The sequence below is a fragment of the Orcinus orca genome, chromosome 5, assembly GCF_937001465.1.
Source record: "Orcinus orca chromosome 5, mOrcOrc1.1, whole genome shotgun sequence".
Classification (NCBI taxonomy): domain Eukaryota; kingdom Metazoa; phylum Chordata; class Mammalia; order Artiodactyla; family Delphinidae; genus Orcinus; species Orcinus orca.
The window spans coordinates 77263987-77279467 of record NC_064563.1 but is presented as its reverse complement, the minus strand read 5'-3'; the positions used below and the strand labels follow the sequence as shown (position 1 = coordinate 77279467).

The 15481-nt window shown below is 38.9% G+C and overlaps 1 protein-coding gene across 9 annotated transcripts; it reads right to left on the bottom strand.

The window, feature by feature from the left end:
* Positions 1-308: 308 nt before the first annotated feature.
* WDR53 (WD repeat domain 53) lies at positions 309-15479 on the bottom strand. 9 transcript variants are annotated; one of them, XR_007477573.1, is made up of 4 exons: positions 15340-15479; positions 9448-9968; positions 1598-1772; positions 309-881 (listed from the first exon to the last, which is right to left on the bottom strand). XR_007477573.1 is itself a non-coding variant. In XM_049710277.1 (4 exons), the coding sequence occupies exons 2-4, from the start codon at positions 9950-9952 to the stop codon at positions 859-861; spliced, it is 678 nt and encodes a 225-aa protein (XP_049566234.1). In that variant the 5' UTR covers positions 9953-9968; positions 15340-15475; the 3' UTR covers positions 309-858. The 9 variants fall into 9 exon arrangements, 7 of the variants coding, with proteins under 7 accessions (XP_049566234.1, XP_033259670.1, XP_033259673.1 ...); XM_049710277.1 differs by having other exon boundaries at positions 9473-9968; positions 15340-15475; XM_033403779.2 differs by lacking the exon at positions 309-881 and adding an exon at positions 989-1498 and having other exon boundaries at positions 9473-9968; positions 15340-15475.
* Positions 15480-15481: the final 2 nt, after the last annotated feature.

The following is a 15481-nucleotide window of genomic DNA, read 5'->3' as shown; positions in this document are numbered from 1 at the left end:
AAAAAAAAAAAAAGGCTCCAGAAATAACTTGTTTCAGGCATGGCTGGTTCCAGGCTCAACATTACTTTGAGGATTCGCTCACTCCATCCCTAGGAAAGACTTTTCACAGGTGAGGCACCTATAAGACTCACATCCTTTCAGCTTAGCTACCTCAGCAGTGCAAGCCTGATTATCCTTGGACTTCTCAGTTACATGAGCCAATAAATTCCTTTTTATTCCCTTAAGTCAATTTGAGTTTGGTTTCTGTCATCTGCAGCAAACATTCTGACTAAAATTGAGCTTATCAAAGAGTTCTCCACAAACAAGGATAATGGTAACCAACAATAAGAATCTCTCTTTAAACCTTTGAATATAAGAGTAGGCAATTTAAGCAGAAGCTGAAAGAACATGCAGAGAAATCAGCAATCCAGGGCACGATGAAAAGAAAACTTACTCTCTACACAGTCTTGGCTTCTCTTCTCTACCTCTTCTATCTACCTTACATCTTCTGCTTAGTCAGAGTTTCTGCTTATTCATAACTTCAGCTTGTTCTTGGTCCCATCAGCACCACAGCCTGGATTGCTTCGTAATATCCTAAACTGATTTGACCTGGAACACTTTTCTTAGAAATGGCAAAAGGTGATTGTCAGCAAAGCCTTCTGGGCTTTACATAGAACAAGCAAGAACAGGTTTCCTCTTTCAACTTGGTAAAGTTCCTCATGACATCCTAAGATCAGAAACTACTAATGTTATAAGTAATGTGGTGACCATATTTGGATCAGGATGTGGGCTTCCCTATGGCAGGAGGCTTGACAAGACAATGAAGATCCTTTGCAGGTAAGTAATCGTGCCTGCAATTTTCTTGGATCCTCAGGTTACTTAACATCTCTGAGTCTTGATTCCTGTGGCAAAAAATGAACAAAGTAACCCACTTCACTGATTTGGAATAAGAAAGGAAGCATGTAAAATGGCTGGTACACAATCAGTACTCAGTGAATATTAGTTCTCATTCTCCAAATTTTAATATGTCATTTACTATAACAAGTGTTACCCAATTATCTCCTTTTGCTCAAATGTTTTAAAATTTATATGATGGAATGGTATTATTTCCACACATGACAAATAGTTCAAACAAAGAATCAGGATTTTTTTTAACCCATAAAAAGTTCTGCAGTTTTTCAAATGTTTTATTGGATTTAAAATTCTTTTAAAGGATATACAGATATACAATTAGTTTGATCAGCTACCAATATATTTTGGTATCCCTTTATTTTTGTACTCAAGAGCCAGTTCACTTTTTCTCCATGTTCAATACTTAACTTCGGTAAAATTTTGCCATGTTCGTCTTCACCTGCTGCTGAAGCATGAGTGTTTCCACCCTGCTTGGTATAAGCTGCCCTTTTGGTTTTCTTCTTGTGGGTATGTTTTATAGGACTCTTCTGTTTTTTCTCAACTTCACTGCTTACATCCCACAACATTATCTTCCCATCATTCCCTCCAGTAAGCAGCAAATAGGATTCTGGCAGAAAGCAGACATGGGATACCCCTAAGGTGTGGCCCTTAAATCCCAGTTCCTGTTCACACTTGACTCCCATCACCCTAAAGATTCGAATCTTACCATCTTCTGCACCACAACTAAAAATATTGCCACACGATGCCACAGACACAGAGTGGGCTAGGGCAGGGTTTAGAAGCTGACCAGGTGATTGTGGGTCTTCCATTTCTTCTGTTTCATCCTCCTGCAAATTTGTAATCCAGAGTGGCCGGGCTTTCTGAAGGTTCCACAGCATCACCTTTAAATAAGAGGAAGTTACATAGTTACGGTTCTAGTCAGTTTGTTTAACTAACATGCTTATTCCACTTCTAACAAAATCATCAAAGTAGTCTGAGAATGATTAATAGGATACATTTCCAGCAATATTAAAAAAAAAATTCAGATGGCACCACGACATGCCAGTGGGATGCAACCCTGGTGCCAAAACTAGAATGCCAGTGGGCAGTAAGGAAGATAGAATTTAGAAAACAAGATCCTGAGTAACTTTTGATTAACAAACCCATTAAAGTGTAATCCAAATTCTTAAGCAGATGCCAGTTTCTTTGAGTCATTCTACCCTGATCTCTGCAGGTAAAATTGAAGATTATGAAATTTATTAATTTTCGTCTATGCTTGTTAAAGTAAAAATACCTATCAACTAAATAAACTAAACTAGAATACCACTGAAATCATTTTTATCTGGAATGCTTTTCCTTTCCTTTCACATTACCCAAATTACTCATCCTAGGGGCATAGCTCAAATCGTGTCCCTCTAGGAAGGCTTTCCTAACTATTCCAGCCCCCTTCTCTCTTTCCCATATTTAATCCCTGTTCTCTTCATTGACATATACTACTAGCTTTTCAGTTTCTTGAGATTTAATTCATCTTTGCTAATGCCTAGCATAGTACCTAGAGAAAAGAGCAGAAATTCTAAACAAGTCTGTTGACTAATTTGACATCCTGGTATACTTAGCTTTTTTTTTTTTTAACATCTTTATTGGGATATAATTGCTTTACAATGGTGTGTTAGTTTCTGCTTTATAACAAAGTGAATCAGTTATACGTATACATATGTTCCCATATCTCTTCCCTCTTGTGTCTCCTTCCCTCCCACCCTCCCTATCCCACCCCTCCAGGCAGTCACAAAGCACCGAGCTGATATCCCTGTGCTATGCGGCTGCTTCCCACTAGCTATCTACCTTACGTTTGTTAGTGTATATATGTCCATGCCTCTCTCTCGCTTTGTCACAGCTCACCCTTCCCCCTCCCCATATCCCCAAGTCCATTCTCCAGTAGGTCTGTGTCTTTATTCCTGTCTTACCCCTAGGTTCTTCATGACATTTTTTTTCCTTAAATTCCATATATATATGTGTTAGCATACGGTATTTGTCTTTCTCTTTCTGACTTACTTCACTCTGTATGACAGACTCTAGATCTATCCACCTCATTACAAATAGCTCAATTTCGTTTCATAGCTGAGTAATATTCCATTGTATATATGTGCCACATCTTCTTTAGCCATTCATCCGATGATGGGCACTTAGGTTGTTTCCATCTCCGGGCTATTGTAAATAGAGCTGCAATGAACATTTTGGTACGTGACTCTTTTTGAATTTTGGTTTTCTCAGGGTATATGCCCAGTAGTGGGATTGCTGGGTCATATGGTAGTTCTATTTGTAGTTTTTTAAGGAACCTCCATACTGTTCTCCATAGTGGCTGAACCAATTCACATTCCCACCAGCAGTGCAAGAGTGTTCCCTTTTCTCCACACCCTCTCCAGCATTTATTGTTTCTAGATTTTTTTTTAAAAAATATATTTATTTATTTATTTGGTTGCACTAGGTCTTAGTTGTGGCAGACGGGCTCCTTAGTTGTGGCTCCAGGGCTCCTTAGCTGCAGCACGTGGGCTCATTAGTTGTGGCACGCAAGCTCCCTAGTTGCATCATGCATGTGGAATCTAGTTCCCTGTCCAGGGATAGAACCCAGGCCCCCTGCATGGGAGCGCAGAGTCCTATCCACTGCGCCACCAGGGAAGTCCTCTAGATGTTTTGATGATGGCCATTCTGACCGGTGTGAGATGATATCTCATTGTAGTTTTGATTTGCATTTCTCTAATGATTAATGTTGAGCATTGTTTCATGGGTTTGTTGGCAGTCTGTATATCTTCTTTGGAGAAATGTCTATTTAGGTCTTCTGCCCATTTTTGGATTGGGTTGTTTGTTTTTTTGTTATTGAGCTGCATGAGCTGCTTGTAAATTTTGGAAATTAATCCTTTGTCAGTTGCTTCATTTGCAAATATTTTCTCCCATTCTGAGGGTTGTCTTTTGGTCTTGTTTATGGTTTCCTTTGCTGTGCAAAAGCTTTCAAGTTTCATTAGGTCCCATTTGTTTATTTTTGTTTTTATTTCCATTTCTCTAGGAGGTGGGTCAAAAAGGATCTTGCTGTGATTTATGTCATAGAGTGTTCTGCCTATGTTTTCCTCTAAGAGTTTGATAGTTTCTGGCCTTACATTTAGGTCTCTAATCCATTTTGAGTCTATTTTTGTGTATGGTGTTAGGGAGTGATCTAATCTCATACTTTTACATGTACCTGTCCAGTTTTCCCAGCACCACTTATTGAAAAGGCTGTCCTTTCTCCACTGTACATTCATGCCTCCTTTATCAAAGATAAGGTGACCATATGTGCGTGGGTTTATCTCTGGGCTTTCTATCCTGTTCCATTGATCTATCTTTCTGTTTTTGTGCCAGTACCATACTGTCTTGATTACTGTAGCTTTGTAGTATAGTCTGAAGTCAGGGAGCCTGATTCCTCCAGCTCCGTTTTTCGTTCTCAAGATTGCTTTGGCTATTCGGGGTCTTTTATGTTTCCATACAAATTGTGAAATTTTTTGTTCTAGTTCTGTGAAAAATGCCAGTGGTAGTTTGATAGGGATTGCATTGAATCTATAGATTCCTTTGGGTAGTAGAGTCATTTTCACAATGTTGATTCTTCCAATCCAAGAACATGGTATATCTCTCCATCTATTTGTATCATATTTAATTTCTTTCATCAGTGTCTTATAATTTTCTGCATACAGGTCTTTTGTCTCCTTAGGTAGGTTTATTCCTAGATATTTTATTCTTTTTGTTGCAATGGTAAATGGGAGTGTTTTCTTGATTTCACTTTCAGATTTTTCATCACTAGTGTATAGGAATGCCAGAGATTTCTGTGCATTAAGTTTGTATCCTGCTACTTTACCAAATTCATTGATTAGCTCTAGTAGTTTTCTGGTAGCATCTTTAGGATTCTCTATGTATAGTATCATGTCATCTGCAAACAGTGACAGCTTTACTTCTTCTTTTCCGATTTGGATTCCTTTTATTTCCTTTTCTTCTCTGATTGCTGTGGCTAAAACTTCCAAAACTATGTTGAATAATAGTGGTGAGAGTGGGCAACCTTATCTTTTTCCTGATCTTAGTGGAAATGCTTTCAGTTTTTCACCATTGAGAATGATGTTGGCTGTGGGCTTGTCATATATGGCCTTTATTATGTTGAGGTAAGTTCCCTCTATGCCTACATTCTGCAGGGTTTTTATCATAAATGGGTGTTGAATTTTGTCAAAAGCTTTCTCTGCATCTATTGAGATGATCATATGGTTTTTCTCCTTCAATTTGTTAATATGGTTTATCACATTGATAATTTGCGTATATTGAAGAATCCTTGCATTCCTAGAATAAACCCCACTTGATCATGGTGTATGATCCTTTTAATGTGCCGTTGGATTCTGTTTGCTAGTACTTTGTTGAGGATTTTTGCATCTATGTTCATCAGTGATATTGGCCTGTAGTTTTCTTTCTTTTTGACATCCTTGTCTGGTTTTGGTATCAAGGTGATGGTGGCCTCGTAGAAGGAATTTGGGAGTGTTCCTCCCTCTGCTATATTTTGGAAGAGTTTGAGAAGGATAGGTGTTAGCTCTTCTCTAAATGTTTGATAGAATTCGCCTGTGAAGCCATCTGGTCCTGGGCTTTTGTTTTTTGGAAGATTTTTAATCACAGTTTCAATTTTACTTAGCTTTTTGTTCTTGTTCCCTACCATGATCTTGGACCTACTAAGCGAATTTAAATTAAATGCTAATTAAAAACTGATTAAAACAAAACAATAAACTCTGTGAACTGATTTTACTCTATTATCTAGCAATTTTCTTCCCGTAGCAACCAATTTGAAAAAGAAAATATTCTTCATACTTTCAGAGAAAACAAACAGCTGTATTTTACCCCCTAGTACTATCCCTGAATTATGACTCACAATTTAAAATGGACACTAGGATAAGCATGACCTTCTTTAGTCAAAAGCACAGATCTGAATTGATAAGATTACTACTGTTGATTATATTAAGGATTTGGTTTTCTATTCAAGGTAACTTCCTTTAACTCGGCCTACTTTCAAAAGAAGCAACATTTAGTAACACTTATATTCTGCTTATACTAGGGAAAACACTGAAAATCTCTTTGGATTGGATTTATAACATTATACCAAGAGGCCACCAATTGTTATACATATGGGTGAAGCCAAAATACTAATAAATTGAAATAAAGTAAAATTTTAAAAATAAGAAAATATAACAAAAATGAATGAGTAATAAAACTTGAGGGAATTCCCTAGTGGCACAGTGGTTAAGAATCCACCTGCCAATGCAGGGGATGTGGGTTTGATCCCTGTTCCAGGAAGATCCCACATGCCACGGAACAACTAAGCCCGTGCACCACAACTACTGAGCCTGCACTCTAGAGTCTGTGCGCCACGACTACTGTAGCCCACGCGCCTAGAGCCCGTGCTCCGCAACAAGAGAAGCAATCACAATGAGAAGCCCCGCACACTGCAACCAACAGTAGCCCCTACTCACTGCAACTAGGGAAAGCCCGTGTGCAGCAACGAAGCCCCAATGCAGCCAAAAAAAAAAAAAAACTGGACATGGCAACAATCTCTATAAAAAACCTGAACACAAGGAAAATGGACATTCCAAAATATACTAGCTTAACTGTATGGCAGGTATCCCCAAATTCTTTTTCACATAGCCCCATAATGCCTGGATTATATTTTCTGCCCTAAGACATCCAAACATGAACTACACCCAAAGTGTTTTCAGCAGCTTAAACATTTTTGTATTTACTTAAATCATCTAAACGTGTTAATAGCCATTTCAAATTGTACCAACCCAGCAGTCATTTCCAAGTGTTGAAGATTCCCAAATTGTTCCTGCCTGGACATTCCCTTTGTACTTCTTTACTCTTCCTAACTGCCCAAGAGTCCAAGGTATCTCACAATTTCTCAACCACCTGATCAAGCAGTATCACCCTAAGCAAGAGAGGTAAGGTATTAAAGGAAAAGAATATTAAAGAAAATTGATTTGAAGGAAAAGTATACAAGCGTTCAGGGCTTAAGGTCCAATAAAACGTCAAAGGGAGAGAAAGTGGACAACTGGCAAATGTTCAGAAGTGAATGCAAGCATATCAAAGTGACCCTGCTCAAAAATTTCTCCTACAAAAACATTCCTTTCCACATAAAAGATTCATTTTCAAGGGGGTAAAAAAAAAGGCTCCTCTACTGTCCCAGTCCTTAAGTTCTGTACTAGAGATCTTTCAAACTCCAGAAAGAACAAATCTTTGAACCATTTATTTTCAAATGTGGAAATGAGAGAGAAAGAAAACCAATGTGTATGCTATAGAAATTCATGATGGCTTCAAATTTCCAAAGGTCCTTATAAGAAAAAACTATATTTGAGTGGTGGTACACATGTATTTGTTTAATGTTATTTTTTATAACTTATACATATATTATGACTATTATTTTGGGCCTATTTAATAAAAGATTAAGCAGTCTCAAGTGTCTTAATAAATCATACTTCATTTTTAAGGTCCCTGCCTCTTTGAGTAAGCATTGCCTATTTAATTTTATTTTTTATTTATAAAATTTTATTTATTTATTTATGGCTGCATTGGGTCTTTGTTGCTGCACACGGGTTTTCTCTAGTTGCGGTGAGCGGGGGCTGCTCTTCGTTGCAGTGCGTGGGCTTCTCATTGCAGTGGCTTCTCTTCTTGCAGAGCACAGGCTCTAGGCACACGGGCTCAGTAGTTGTGGCTCTTGGGCTCTAGAGTGCAGGCTCAGCAGTTGTGGCGCATGTGCTTAGTTGTTCCACGGCATGTGGGATCTTCCTGGACCAGGGCTCAAACCCATGTCCCCTGCATTGGCAGGCGGATTCTTAACCACTGTACCACCAAGGAAGCCCGCACTGCCTATTTAAACCTATCTAAATCAAAGGGTATAATTTTTATAACTTGTATAATAACAAAGATAGGTGTGTTGAACCCATCTATTTTATGTGGCAATAATTCAATTCCTGCCTTGAGATAAAACACACTTGTTCAGAGAGAAATAACTCATCATTAATCTGATAAGAACTCCCTTCCACTATTATGCCTACATTCTTGGACTCCCCCATAGACTAGCTATTCTTAAGGTTTAGAAAAATACCAGATAACCAGGTTTTAAGAAATACTGATAAATTGGAAGAAATTATAGTTTCAACGTCAGTTAAAGAAGTAATTTTTTAAAAGCCTGGCTGTATTATCTTAGCCACTGTTGTTACATCACAACCCAATGCAGAAGTTAATCTACAGTGTATTTTTAGCAATTCTTGACAGTCAAATCAAAACGCAATTACCAAAAAAAAAGAAAAAAAAAAGAAAAAAAAAAGAAAAGAAATTACCTAAGCCTTCTTCTCACAAAACATTTATTTCCTTTACTGTTCTCTAGCAGCTGCCTGCCACTAAACATTCTCATCTAGAACTGGAGGTAAAATGGTAAATTCTGGGTGCCTGCTTCTTATCTAATCTGTGATTGCTGCACACCTAATTGTTTATTGCCATGCCTAGTAGTTAATGAACCAGTGATTGAAAACTGGTATAGCTTAAGGATGAAAGAATGACTAGTCAAAGAGACACTGTACAATCTGCCTACTTAAAACAGATATCTGACTGGTTGTGTACGTCTTTCTGCCCAACCAAGTAAGCAGATTATCTCCACTAGGACAGAAAATATAGGAGGTTTATTAAAGTTTTGGATAAGACCTAGGAGTAGAAAAGGAGTTTAGAGGTTATGGGGTCACTAAGCCTTGTAGGTATAAATGTTCTCAATAGAGGCACTACAAATTTTTGGTCAGACAATTCTTTATTGTTTAGGGGCTGCCCCAGCACTGCAGGACAACTACCAATTCTTCCTACTAAATGCCAATAGTTTGGGGGGAGGGGCTGGCAGTCATAGTGACAACAACTAAAATTAGCCTCATTATTTCTAAATTATAAGGAGGTGTGGAGGGTAGAGGAGGGAATGGTAAAGACCACTGGCCAAGAAGTGGCCACAAGTCTTAGAAGATACTAATATATAGTTGGGAATGTAGATTAAATGCCTAGAACAGTGCTGGGAGAGCCCGTAAACAATAAAGCAGTGGGAAGTAGTAAATGTAAAGCAGTGGGAAGTAGTAAATGCTCACCAAAGAGAAGCCATGACTATTCTCACTCCAGTGATTTTTAGAGTAAAAACAATAATAGATCCAAGCCCTCCAACTTTTCTTTTTTAAACAACAGACTCTGTAGAGAGTGGGTGATAAACTCTGACTTTAGCATGACTTTGTTTAAACAGATGTTTAGAATCAAATATTTGAATTCTCATGTTTTAGGAATGTCTTAAAGCATAGAGAAAGGAACAGTAAAAGATTAATAATTACTCTGTGAATAAAATCTACTAAACTTTGTCAAGTTAGCATTACACATGCAGTAGAAGTAAAGCTTATGGTTCATAAAATACATAAGACATGTTAGTAGAGAATAGAAAATGGAAAGATATATTTAGCCCAATTAATAATTTGATTCTGTTACCAAATCGCATCTAGAAATTACCCAAGTACTCTCTGCAAGACATCACCTGCATATCCAGTCCACATGACACCAGGCTCTGAGGTCTTTGAGGCCGAAAAGCTACAGAAGAACAGATATTGGAATGTCTCTTCAGTGATCTGCTAACTTTCTTATTTTCCAAGTCTAGGATTTTGATTGTTCCGGAGTCATCAGCAGAAGCCAGAAGGTTTTCAGTTTCATTCAGTGAAACACAGTTGATTTCTTCTTCATTCGCATGAAAATCGTCCAAGGATCCTTTGAGAGACCTGACATCCAGTATGCTAATGGTTTCTCCATGTGAGGCATAGAGCTTGGTGGGGCAGGAGGGAGCGAATAAGACACTGGTAACATCATCTGCCCCTTGGAAGCGTGTGTGTCCTAATGGAGTCCCATCTTCACCCCAAACCATGAGATCTCCACCTTCTGCTCCAGAAGCCACTAGCCCTTCTTGACTTGCATTCAGGCAGAGAACAGGAGAAAAATGTCCACCAGTCCACTTGACTGCCATAATGGCTCAGGTGACTCTGTGAAGAAGGGGGAAAAATTATAATCTCGTGTTTTATCTAAGAACTTCACGAGAGACATATTCAATAAGCAGTATTTCATTTAAATATTAAAAGACATCTAAAAAACTCAATCAATAAAAAAAGACATTTGAAGATCAAGCCTACAAAGCCTAGTTGAACACAAGATTGTGGTGCACCTGGCTGGCACATGCCTACATGGGCTTTCCTTGCAATCAGGGGCACAGGTAAGCCTGGTCCTCCAGCCTTTGATGTGAGGCTCACATAAGAATAACAATAAATATATTTATTTTAAATTAAGAAAAATCCTTTTGAAGAAAGGGCTGCACAATCATCAGGTTATATCCTTTATCTGAATAATGTTTATAGAGAATGAGCCCTGGAACTAGACTCTCTGGGTTTGAATAGCTCTATTACCTATCAGCTGGGCAACTTTGGGCACATTACTGAATCTCTCTATAATTCACTTTCATTCTCGATAAAATGGGGGTAATAATAACATCCATTTCACAGGATCAGATCGGATTAAATGACATAATAAATGTCAAGCACATATAACAGTGCCTGGTACATAATGAGGGCTCAACAAATATTACCACTGTCACTTTTCTTACTTTTATTAGGCTAGTCAAAGTGGCATCATATATACTACACAAATGGTCCTCAAAGTATAGTCTCCAGGAGCATTAGCACCACCTAGGAACTTGTTAGAAATATAAATTGTTGGACCCCACTCTAGACCCACTGAATCAAAACTCTGGGGTTGGCACCCAGCAATGTGTTTTTTGTTTTGTTTCGTTTTGTTTTGTTTTTGCAGTACGCGGGCCCCTCACTGCTGCGGCATCTCCCGTTGCGGAGCACAGGCTCCGGACGCACAGGCTCAGCGGCCATGGCTAACGCACCCAGCCGCTCCACGGCATGTGGGATCTTCCCGGACCGGGGCACGAACCCGTGTCCCCTGCAACAGCAGGAGGACTCTCAACCACTGCGCCACCAGAGAAGCCCCCAGCAATGTGTTTTAACAAGCCCTCCAGGTGATTCTGATGTATGCTAGAATTTGAGAACCTGTACTACACCAGTAATCATCAGGGGAACTGGTTACAAATGCAAACCCTTGGGTCTTACCATCGGAGACTAATTCAGTACATTATTTAATTTTATTCTCAAAACAACACTTCTGATTGGTAAATATTATTCCATTTTACAGGTAATAAAACTGAGTCTCAGAAATGTTAAATAATTTTCCCAAAGTCACCTGGCTCTTAGGATTTGTACTTGGGATCTAATATAAAGGGATCCTAAACTTCTAAACAATGAAGACCTTTTTCTAACAATTCTACTTGACAACAGGTTTAACTTGTTAGTATTCTTTGAAAGTGCAGAAGACGATTATTAGAAAGCTGCTAATAATTCATTACTGCTTCTAAATATATTCACATATTTTTAATCACATTATCACCTACTTGAACTTATATAACAGTAGTACTTATGTGCAAAATTTAGTTTCCTGATACGCTAGGCAGCCTGTATCTATAATTGTAACTGCCACATAATACTACCCCCTCCCGTAACTACCTCCTGTGCAAAGCGAAAAAGGAAATAGGGGCAATTTCTACAACTCTAAGTGGTCAAAAGGAAGCAAACAAATCTATCTAGATAAATTTAATTTTTCATTCCACAAGACAAGGGAGAATTTATCTAGTAAGAAACTGCCATAGTTGCTTTACTATTTTCAGATACAATACCTGAATTTAGTTCAATTGTACAGAGATAAATTTCCTAAAATTGTTTTGAAAATAATTTTAAAATAATCTGGTGATCTGCCTAAAATTTCTATTCCCAACACAAAGGTTATTTCCTCCACTTTTAGCCACATACACAAACAAAATCACTAACTAGACTGCAAAAAATCACCAATCTAATAGTAATCGAAGTAACAGAAACAAGATCACAAAATCAGCAATTTTCATACAGATAAAATGGAAAAAAGACAAAAAGATACATTTTTAAATTTCAGCAGAAGCACTCAATTAGTAAACAGAGGAAACTAATTAAATAGAGACTGAAACAAGTTTTTTTTTTTTTTTTTTTTTTGCGGTATGCGGGCTTCTCACTGTTGTGGCCTCTCCCGTTGCGGAGCACAGGCTCCAGACGCGCAGGCTCAGCCGCCATGGCTCACGGGCCCAGCCGCTACGCGGCATGTGGGATCTTCCCGGACTGGGGCACGAACCCGTGTCCCCTGCATCGCCAGGCGGACCCTCAACCACTGCGCCACCAGGGAAGCCCCTTGAAACAAGTTTTAAAGGAGAGGTTTGGAGAGGAAATAACTCAAAGGGAGATAAAGACAGGGAACTCTGGTGGTTTGATTTTTGCCAACAAGTACTGAAATAGTAGTTAAATAACAAAGACTTTTGCCAAATGTTCCAGATAAACCAAGGAAAAAGGACACTTAACACAATTTAAAATGAAAGGTATTAATATTATTTAGGCTTAGGAACTGTCATTTGTGGTGACTATTGACTTATATGATAAATACAATATCCTACCTTAAAATATGAAATTTGAATTAATCACTGAAAAGTTACAAATAGTTTTATTTAACTCTGTCATGAATCTTTAGGGTATTGACCACTTATTTCCTAAGTCAGAGTTTTAATTTTTCTACAATGAATTAACTTTAAAGTCCAGAAGTCTGCCCCCTACAGCTTTAGGATTTTGTGTCCATATAGGTTTTGGATCCCTGTTGGGATATGTTAGGTTTTTGCTAAGACAAGGATGAGGCAGGGTTTCTAGTACTTCTATTTCTCCATCACTAATCTACTCACAGGGGACCTAAGTAAATGCTGACTAGCAGACAAAAGTTTTAGCAGGTTTTCTTCCTAATATAACTCTTTTCCAGAAAAGATTAACTCAATTTTAGAGATACATTTGGTTAAACTCCACCCCAAAGTGTGAGAAGTTAGGCAATAAATGAATTTTGTATTTAAAGAGACTATTATAGACAACACCACAGTTCCTGTAAATTTTTCCATAATGGAAGCAGTAGTAACTCTTGGACTATTACTCTCACAAGTCCAAGGTCAGCTCTACCTTAACCTCTATGCACCAGAGTAAAGAGCAAATTAAACTTCTAATCTCTACACCACATGGATGATATTCACCGATCACCTAGCTAGTCAGAAAAATTAAAATAGAGACCTATTATGTGGAATGTTAGGAAAAAGAGTTGGGAAAGCCCCAGAAATCCATACATTCTGAGGCTTTTAATTTTATCATGCAGAGTATTGATCAGGGATTCAACGAGAGCCCCCCAGATCACCTGTTTACTTAGTCTACAAAATTAAAATTATTTGTTATTATTTGAAACACATTCGAAGATCACCATCAAAAAGTGTTAAACAATCAGACTGCTGCGGTACGAGGTAGCGGGAAAAATTAACTACATATGGGTTAAATCAAAATAATCTTTCAGAAATGAGTTGGCAAGCCACTGTTTCTTGTTTTTCTTTTACTGGGACTGGAAGGCCTACCTGGAAATAGCTAAGTGCCACTATCCCCACACTCAGGTATCAAGTCAACTAACTTTTCTCTTAGGTAGATGACTAAAGGGTCAAGCACGGTAATTAATCATATCCCAGTGTGAATTAGTTTAATTAGATACTGGATTCCTTCCTTCTTACACCTAATGAGATCATGGAGTGAGAGGGGGCGAGGAAGGTGGGGTACTATGAGAACATTTTTATAAAGGGTGCAGTGCAAAGATGGAAGTTCTAAACAGTGAGAGGGCAGAAAAAGGGTACTGAACATGGCAGAGGGGACATGATCAGGAGGGTGATGAGCAGGCAAGAAAGAAAAGGAGGTAGTGATAAAGGAAATCTTTTCCTACTTTGAAATCCTACCTGGGCCACTTGGGGGGTACTTTGCCACAAAAAGTCACCTCACTGAGTGGACAAGATGTGCCAGAATTATTTCATCAGATCCTTCAAAGGCTCTACCTCACACCATGGCAGACAGGATAGAGGGCAATGTCTTTAATAACTGAATGCTCTCTAAACACTTACTCCTGTCATACCTCCATGTATCCATTTGTCCTTTTCAAGTGTCTGTGCCTTTAAAGCTATTCATTCTGTCTGTTCTTTGTCCCCTTCTTGGATGGACTGACTCTACTTATCCTTGAAGCTGTAAAAGAAACTTCAGTGCCTTTCCAGACAAATCTTGGACTGTCTTCCTTTGATGGCTGAAAGCTGAAAGCTGAATAATAAATAAAACTCCGAAGCCTGAAATCTAAATAATGTGATAGTCACTATCACTGTAATAAGTATAGGTCAACTTTTCTTGACATGTTTGAGTTTTCCAAAGTTGGTCTCGATGTGGAGAAGCTAGACAGCAACCGAAGTGGCTGAAGGGCTGTGATACTGGCACTAGTAAGAATGAAAAGAATCTGGGTTACTAAGCTTGGAGGAAAAAACATCTGGGAAGAAGGGACTGGCAAGTAATAACCAAACACCACCCATCAGAGAGTAGAGATGGTAGGTGCTGTTCTTTTGTTTTTACTGGAGAACAAGAAATTGACTATACACAGCAAGGGAGCTTTTGGAAAGATTCCTTACTACGTAAAGGCAAGACAGTGGAATTGACTACTAAAGGAATCTGTGAAACCTATTATTATAATAATTATCTCATAGTTGTTTAGAGAGTTATATAAACACCCCTGTAAAGGGCCTCAGTAGGTTGCCTGGCTTACATGATAGATATTATTTTCTCGTACCAAGCATTCTTTAAAGGCTGTCAGAAAACGTTCTGGCCACCTAGGAAAACGCAATATGACTAAATAATGCTGAAACTCTTTCCCTTCCAAGAAGCCTTCTATAATTATAGCCTCCATGTCATTCTCCCTATTGGAATGTCTCATTAGTTAAAAACACACTGCTTTAATTCGCCTACCAATCGTGGGTTAGTAGGAAAGACTAGGAAAAGCCACCTTTTGTCCAAAAGAATGTAGCACTTAATAAGCACTTAAACGGCACTTTAAGGTTATCCAAACACTGGGGGGTGGGGGGGTGGGGAAGGTGTTCAAATGTGGCGACCTCACATGCTGTATATACGCTGGGACACACGTTCTGATAAGCACTGATACTAAGGGAGAACAAGAGGGCCTGACCAGAAAAACACGACCTCACCTGCCGAAGGACTGGCTAATAAGGAGAGGGAAATTTCATGCGTTAGATTGGAAAGGTGAAGCAGGGACCCAAATGACTCAGCGAAAACTTATAGGAAAAGTGGTCCAGAAAAGCCGACGCGAAACCACTAGATTAAAAAAGAGAAAAGGCACCGGATGATAGCCCGGAACCCACCGGCGATAGCCTCATACCTGCGCTTCCAGCTTCTCTCCTAGGCGCCTGGTGATGACCTCACCCGTGGGCACCCAATCCCATCTAGCGTAGTGGGGAGAGGTGCCTCAGCCAAACAGTCACATCCGGGGCCGAGAGGAACCGCGCGAGCTGGGCGTGCGC